Source organism: Odontesthes bonariensis, chromosome 16, assembly GCF_027942865.1.
Source record: "Odontesthes bonariensis isolate fOdoBon6 chromosome 16, fOdoBon6.hap1, whole genome shotgun sequence".
Lineage (NCBI taxonomy): Eukaryota > Metazoa > Chordata > Actinopteri > Atheriniformes > Atherinopsidae > Odontesthes > Odontesthes bonariensis.
Window position 1 is genome coordinate 6,404,832 of NC_134521.1, and position 7,813 is coordinate 6,412,644.

Consider the following 7,813-nt stretch of genomic DNA (forward strand, 5'->3'; position numbering starts at 1 on the left):
CACTGCCCCCTTGCTGCGGAACTCGGAAATACAAACAGGGCTGTAATTGGAAAAGTTGTGCTTAAGTCCAGACTTCTGGATCAGTTCTTAAATGTTATTCTATGAGATATTTGGTTTTAATTAAGGGGATTAGCTCTGTTGAGCTTAAGAGTAACAGTAGCACCCACAAGTTATTCACGGTATAATAATATGATAAATATGGGTGCCTATTGTCAACGACCTCATTTAAATATGTAACCATGAGAATATCTTTAATGAAAGAAGATATTTTTTAAAAAGTTACTCTTGCCAACATGTAGCCTTTACAATTTGTTTAACTGCCCAAAATCAACTGGATGGTCTCTTTCATTTTCAAGCCATTGACTGAAAAAAAAAAACCTGCCATCCCACAAAAGGCAAAAAGTTCAATAACAATTAAGCAGAAAAAGTGAGTGAGATTAAAATATGCATCTTCTCATTGGAATCACTTTATTCAGTTGTGATATCAAATGCAAATCTGTCCTTGCTTTACTGCCGCAAGGAAAAAGCTGCTGCCATCCTTAAAGCATTCAAAGATAAAACAGGACGCTTGTGTTTTACTCGTTCATTTTCAGTGAATGACAAATTTTGGAGTAGTATTGTGAGCTTTTTTTTTTATTACCATCGACTTATTCTCCAAGGTCCTGAAACGTCCTACTTTAAACATCTTGATACGGTTCTAGAAATAGCTCATGTGAAGGCAATTTTTTGCCATGCGTCAGCTTAATTCATGATTAGAGGGCAATACTCTCGTTATGGTTGGTGTCCTGCGATTATATATCGAAAGGTTACGGCTGAACTTTTTGGTGGATTACACAAAAATTAACCTTGTGCATACAGACTGCAGTCCTTACGGTGCCCCGAATGATCACATTCCATCCAGGGAACCACGCTTGAAAGCCAAGATATAATTAATCCATGTAAAGCAAACGAGAAAGAGCGAACACAAACATTTTGAACCAATTTAATGTCTTAAAGTTGGTTTGTGCTCATCATGTTTGAAGTGGATTGAAAATATCACAATAGCAGACAGCAAACCAAGTTACATTCCAGAGAAATGCAGCAGCAACAATGTAAATATCCACAACTCAAGTGTAAACAGGAATGTTTAAGCACATACAAACCCCTAAATCTCTCAGCATGTCTTACTTAGCCTTTATTAAGTATAAGCAACAGTCCATCAGTTGTCACTGGAATTAAAAGGCATAAACAAAAACTCTGTTGCTTACTTTAATGCACTGAAAATAATTTATTTTACAACAGTCATGGGAAATAATCAACGAGTCTGCACGCATTTGTGCACAGCAAAAAACATCCAGAACTTATGAGGCATAACAAGAGTCTGTCAGATGTGCGAATGCGGACCGAGTGCGGCCGACAGACGCGGTTTCACATTAGCATTTTCTAAGAAGGATGGATCACCAGTCCAGACATGACAAGAGCACCGTCCACTGGTGCCGATGGTGTTACGGGTGGCACAAAGTGACTAAAGAAAGCGGGGGGGAAACCAGGAGGTAGGCATGTCTGTGGAAAGGTGGTACGGTGTGACGCGGACAGGAGTTTCAGCCGGACTTGAAGAGCAGAATGGCCACTTGACCCAGGTAGAAGTAGATGAAATGCTTCGTCTCATGCGTTACGTAGCTGCCAAAGTTCCTCCCGACAATGCAATGCCATGTGGGGTTGTACTTCTTGTCAAACTCCTGCAGGGGAAGAAGACAATCATTGACCAAAGGCCTTTGAACAGATTTCAATGCATTCTCACCACCAACATAAGAGATACAATACCTTTTTGACATAAGCAGCAATGTCCTTCTCGATGTTGTACTTCTCCATCGCCTGCATGGCACAGTCCACAGCGTCCTGCTGCATTTCATCAGACATATCTGCATTTTTGATCACCGCCTTCTTGTCAGACATGATGGCGTTCTGAGGACAAGAGAAACTCATTTAATAACACTTCCCCACACAAGTTGCAAGCAGTTAGCACCGAGGCTGACTTAAACCCATGACCACATCACAGCTGACAACACTTGCTTAAATAAATCGGAACCATTTGAATTTGGATTTGAGGATTTACATGGGGCTGGCACCACATCTAATGCGGTAGATGTGGACTGACAGGAGACCCGAATTTGACTGATCAGGTGTGCAAATGCCAAAATACTGCGAGTCTGACGCAAAAGGAGCATCCCACTACAGTCAAGTGCTTCAATGTTGAAATGTTTTCTCCAGCAGTAGCAGTAGCTGAGGCAGTCGGGCTTCCAAACGAGGCAACAAAAGAAAAAAAATAATAAAGAAAAGGATATAAGCAGCTTCTATGGGCAAATGGAGCAGCCTCGGGCGGCATTAGGAGCATGCAAGCAGCAAAGATCTTAGTCTCACCTGCGCACAAGCTGCTGTATCACACGCTGTAAAACACACACGGCTCCTCCAGGAGATTATTCTTACCGTTTCTACGCGAAGTTTCAATATGTAGAGGTGCACGTTTCGGTAGGCAGCACCGTTTTTGCTTCCTTTATGGATGGACGCGTGGAGTGTCTGCTCCGCCCTCCATGTCACACTCGCCGCGCGATTGGCTCCGGTGAAGCCTCCACCCTGGTGACGGAGGTTTTTCACTTGCGGACAGTGCCCGCATCTTATTTCCACCCAGAATGCACCATTCTCACCCATTGTCTCCCATCCCTAACCCCCCTCTTTGGACCAGGGCGTGATCGACGCAGCTGATCAGGTGGATTGATATTTGATAGCATCGATCTGTAGAATTTCGGGAGTTTGCAGCTCATCCCGGTCGAGAGCAAATTTTAGAGGAGGCCATGTGAAGAAACTGTATATCTGAAGCGGTATTCCACGCGTGGAAGCTAAATGGAGTGCAACCCACACCAACATCATGCAAGAATAATGATTATTATAAAATTGGTGAATCCACAACAGAGCAACCTTTATATACACTTTTTTTTTTTTTAAATTAATCCACCAAAGATTTTTTCTCATTGCACAAAATCTTTAAAGAAGCATGAAGGAAAAAAATTAGAAAGATAAATATGATATGTAGCTTTCCTGTTTTCTAAAGATTTAACAACACTGTGTAATAATTCGCGTTTTTAAGATTGCTAAAGTCGCCAAGTGTGTGCAGTTCTGCTGCTCTGAGGATGAGAGGCCGTTGATCAGTGGCAGACTGATGTGGTTATTGCTGTTATCATCATTATTAGCTGGAGTTTCCCAAAGGTCACTCAGGCACAAGGGACAAGAATGAGGAAACCTAATGAATCTCAGAAATATCCAATGTCCTTTTTTCACAGAGACCAAATCCGCTCAAAGGACGTTTTGCACGATCATTTCTTTGGTTAAACTGAGAACAAATTGAGGATATTTGCACAAAAGGTGCGATGCAGATTCTAAATTGTCAACTCAGTCACATATCTTCAATCAACAAGCAAAACCTTGCTCGAAAGTAAATGAAAAAACAAACTCAGTAGCAGTGCGGCTTCACTGAAAAACAGAAATGTCAGCTACTTGATGCAAATGTGAGTAAAATCTGAGAAATGAAATTACACGTTGCACACGATTCTGTTTCCACGTACCGTCACGTCGACCACGGGTGGCTTTGAACTCTTTTGAATAACTTATTAACATTAAAGATGAGATTATCAGGTTTTCTTTTATCACTGCATGGGCTGTCTTTGTTTATCAAACAAAGATGATTAGGGTTAATTATGTCAACACACAAATATATGGTGTCTCACAGCTGTTCAGTCAACAAGACTTAAGTTTGGTTGAGTGGTGCCCACCCGTGGGTTTACCTGGAAAAATCTGATTGGATTGTATTTGCACTGCAGATGAGTGATGAAGAAAAAGAAAAGTGCCCTGATGTTACGGATGAAAGATTTCGTTGATTCAATCATCTTTAAGAACATGGTTTGCTTTGTGTTACTTCCACCGGAAGGATAATCGACAAGATAAGATATCATCCAATTCAGCACAATTGTAATTAAATCCAGTCCAATTCAACTCAATTCAGTTTGATCAAATTCATTACAATCCAACCAGTTCAGCACAAGCACCTCAACACCAAGGAATACCTGAGGAAGAAAAAAGAGAAGCACAAGTTAAAGATAACAACATTGTCATGTATATGCCTGGACAGTGAAGGAAGCACAGTGAGCAGAGGTGCACAACTGTGCACAAACGCCACTGTAATGGCACAGCTGTAAACATCAGCATAACGCACATCTTCTGCGCGTTGAGCTTCCTCAAAGTGGATGTGGAGGTGGTGGTGGAGCTTTCCAAAACCCCATGTTTGTGACTGTTTATGTCTTAACAGCTTCCACTGGAAAGAAGGATGGGATATTATGAATCCCTTTCAGGCACACATAAAAAGCCTCCACAACAACTAATTCTGCCGCCGGCCGTGTCCACTTTGAAGCAACTAAACATAGAGAGTCTCACTGTATTTGTAGCAATCTTGTCCATAAACAGCATCTTCTGCATCTCCACAGGGTGACACTGACACTAACTGACTGCTAACTAATAAACTAAAGTAAGTTAAGAAATAAACTATCATTCAGGACAATTATACACCTAATTGCTAGTTTTTTTATTTTTATTTGGACGAACCCTTAATGTTTTCTAAATAAATAGCAATGCATATTTAAAAAAACAAAATCAAACTTTCATTGATGGTCTTAATCCTTTTTTGGGATGAAACTTAGCCATATTAAAGAATGTGGTTTGTGCTGCTTTTTAATTGAATTGTATCACGTAAACACGTCAACTTACTGTACTTTAGCGTCATGTCGAGGTGGGCAAAATGACCATAACATAAAATGTGCAATGCTCAAAAAACTGGATTATGCAGCATTTTACATGAGCGCTGCTGCTTGATCTAAACTCGCACGAATTTGCACGAAGGTGCAATGCATGATTTTAATGTTTCACACATTTCTGAAAAGGAGACCATCAAATGAAACCTGTTTGAAGAATTGATAACACACAAGGTGGAAGACAGTCGAAGCCCTTAGGCTCTGCGTCTCTCTCCATGGTGCTGAAACAGCCAAACAGGTTCAACTCCACATGTGAAATTAAAACAGACGTACACGCATCTTTACACAAAACATTGCACTTATAATTATAAATATCTCTAGTATTTCCACTATCACAGCATTTAACCATTTTCTTATCCACCCAGCTCAATTCAATTCAATTCAGTTTATTTATATTGCGCCAAATTACAACAAATGTCATCTCAAGGCACTTAAATTATATAGTCCAATTAAAGCCAATTGGAGTTCAATTCATTGTAATGATTAAATTAAAAATAATCCAATTCATTCATATAGAGCCAATTCAAAAACGATTTCCTTGCTAAGGAAACCAACAGATTGCAACAAAACTTGTCTTCAGTCTTCCGTCCTGAGCGTGCATTAAGGCGACTGTGGACAGAAACGACTCCCTTTGAACAGGAAGAAACCTCTGGCAGAACCAGACTCAGGAAGGGTGGCCATCCGCCTCGACCAGCTGGGGGCTGAGAGGACAGAAAAGAGGGGACAACAAACACCGTAACACCATTCAAAGGATACCTGTTAGAACAGGGAAACACAAGTTAATGACCACAATAATGTCAAATGTACATAATATCATATGAGAAATTAAACGGGGGAAAAGGAGAGTAAAGTGAGGAAAGGTGTGACAGATGAGGCCCCCCAGCAGTCTAGGCCTGTAGCAGCGTAACTATGGGATGTTTCAGGATCAACTGAACGATCCCTAACTATAAGCGTTATCAAAAAGGAAAGTTTTAAGCTTAGTCTTAAAAGTGGAAAGGGTGTCTGCTTCCCAGACATTTACTGGCAGCTTATTCCACAAGAGAGGGGCCTGATGCACTCTGAATCCTGACTGAAACTCTTCAAACAGATCATTTCTGTGTAGATGATCACAAAGCTGAGCTGCAACTATTTTTTCAAGAACTTAAGACAAAAAAGGGAGATTGGATATAGGTTAATAATTAGCTAACACTTCTGAATCAAGAGTAGGTTTTTTTAAGTAAAGGTTTAATTACAGAAACCTTAAAAGTCTGAGGTACATATCCTGTCAACAAAGACAGATTGATCAAATCCAATATGGAAGGGTCGATTAAGGGGAAAACCTCCTTGAACAGTCTGGTTGGGATTGGGTCTAAAATACAAGTTGATGGTTTAGAAGAGACTATAGCTGTTGTTAGTTCAGATAGATCAACTGGGCAGAAGCCGTCTAAATACAAATCAGGTTCTAAAGATACTTCTGAAGCTGCTGTACTCGATGATACACAAGTGATAATAGTGGGAAGGACTCCATCAATCTTATCTCTGATAGAAACAATTTTAGTGATAAAGAACCTCAAGAAATCATTACAACAGAGTTGTCTCAACAGAGCTCTGGCTGCAGTGCTGAAAAGCAACCTGCGATTATTCTTATTCTCTTCAATTAAGGATGAATAATAAGCAGTTCTAGCTTTACGAAGGGCTTTCTTATACGTCATTAAACTATCTTTCCAGACTAATTGAGACTCTTCTAAATTAGAGGAACGCCACTGTCTCTCCAGCTTTCTTGCAGTCTGCTTTAAAGCACGCAACTGTGAATTATACCAAGGAGCCAACCTCTTCTGACTGATTACCTTCTTTTTCAGAGGGGCAACATTGTCCAGTGCTGTACGCATTGAAACTATAGTGCTGTCAACAAGAGTCAAGCGTAGCCGTCGTCTGTCATATTTGCACATGGCAGTGAATAAAAAGAATAATGGAATTAACTCTTTAAATCTGGTTACAGCATTCTCTGATAAACACCTGCTAGGTGTAAATTTCTTCACAGAAACTGTATAATCAAGTAATGTAAACTCAAAGGTAATCAAAAAAATGGTCAGATAACACAGGGCTATGACTCAGCACAAGATCAAGGGTATGATTAAGGCAGTGAGTAGGTCTGTGAACAGAAAATCCAAGAGTCTAATGTAGAATTAAAGTTAATATTAAGGCTGTCATTTTCAACATCTACATGAATATTAAAGTCACCCACTACAATGACTTTATCTGTACTCAGCACTAACTGGGATAAAAACTCTGAGAATTCAGACAGAAACTCAGAATAAGGAGGACGATACAACAACAACAACAACAACAACAAACACACTTTGCGTGGGAAAAACTGAGAATCAGAGATTCAAAAGAGCTCAAACTAATCTTGGGTCTGGGACTGATGAGTAACTCTGATCTAAAGATAGCTGCCACTCCTCCTCCTCTGCCTGTGGTTCCAGGAATGTGAACATTTAAATAAGGATTTAAAGAGGGAGTTGATTCATCAATGCTAACATGATCATCCTGCTGCAGCCAGGTTTCTGTAAGACAAAATATATCAATATGATGATCACAAATCAAGTCATTCACTAAAAGTTAAAGTTTTCGTTTTAATTCTTTTTTTGCACAAGAGGATTTGCTCCTTTTGTGTTTATTGATTGGGGGGGTAGCAGCAGGTGGGAAGCCGCCGAGAAGTGTGTAAGACTACAACTCTGCATCCTGGTCTCAACCCTGGGTTGTCATGTTTTTGGAGGACTAATAAATTTGTCCATATTTCTGGAAATGAGAGCCGCTCCTTCCAAAGTGGGATGGACGCCGTCTCTCCTCATTGAACAAACAATAGAAGCAAACAATTCTGCTTTATCATAGAGCAAAATTCAAAAACACTTTATGGTCAAATCCAATGAGAACTTTTGAGGGAGATACTGATAAAGCTATGTGAGAGTTTAAAAAGCAAAGAAACTGCTTTTTCT

At 40.1% G+C, this 7,813-nt stretch overlaps 1 protein-coding gene across 2 annotated transcripts; it reads right to left on the bottom strand.

Moving 5' to 3' along the window:
* Positions 1 to 966: 966 nt before the first annotated feature.
* dynll2b (dynein, light chain, LC8-type 2b) lies at positions 967 to 2,566 on the bottom strand. Of its 2 annotated transcripts, none has more exons than XM_075487115.1 (3): positions 2,467 to 2,566; positions 1,804 to 1,944; positions 967 to 1,718 (listed from the first exon to the last, which is right to left on the bottom strand). In XM_075487115.1, the coding sequence occupies exons 2-3, from the start codon at positions 1,933 to 1,935 to the stop codon at positions 1,581 to 1,583; spliced, it is 270 nt and encodes an 89-aa protein (XP_075343230.1). In that variant the 5' UTR covers positions 1,936 to 1,944; positions 2,467 to 2,566; the 3' UTR covers positions 967 to 1,580. The 2 variants fall into 2 exon arrangements, with proteins under 2 accessions (XP_075343230.1, XP_075343231.1); XM_075487116.1 differs by having other exon boundaries at positions 2,401 to 2,566.
* Positions 2,567 to 7,813: the final 5,247 nt, after the last annotated feature.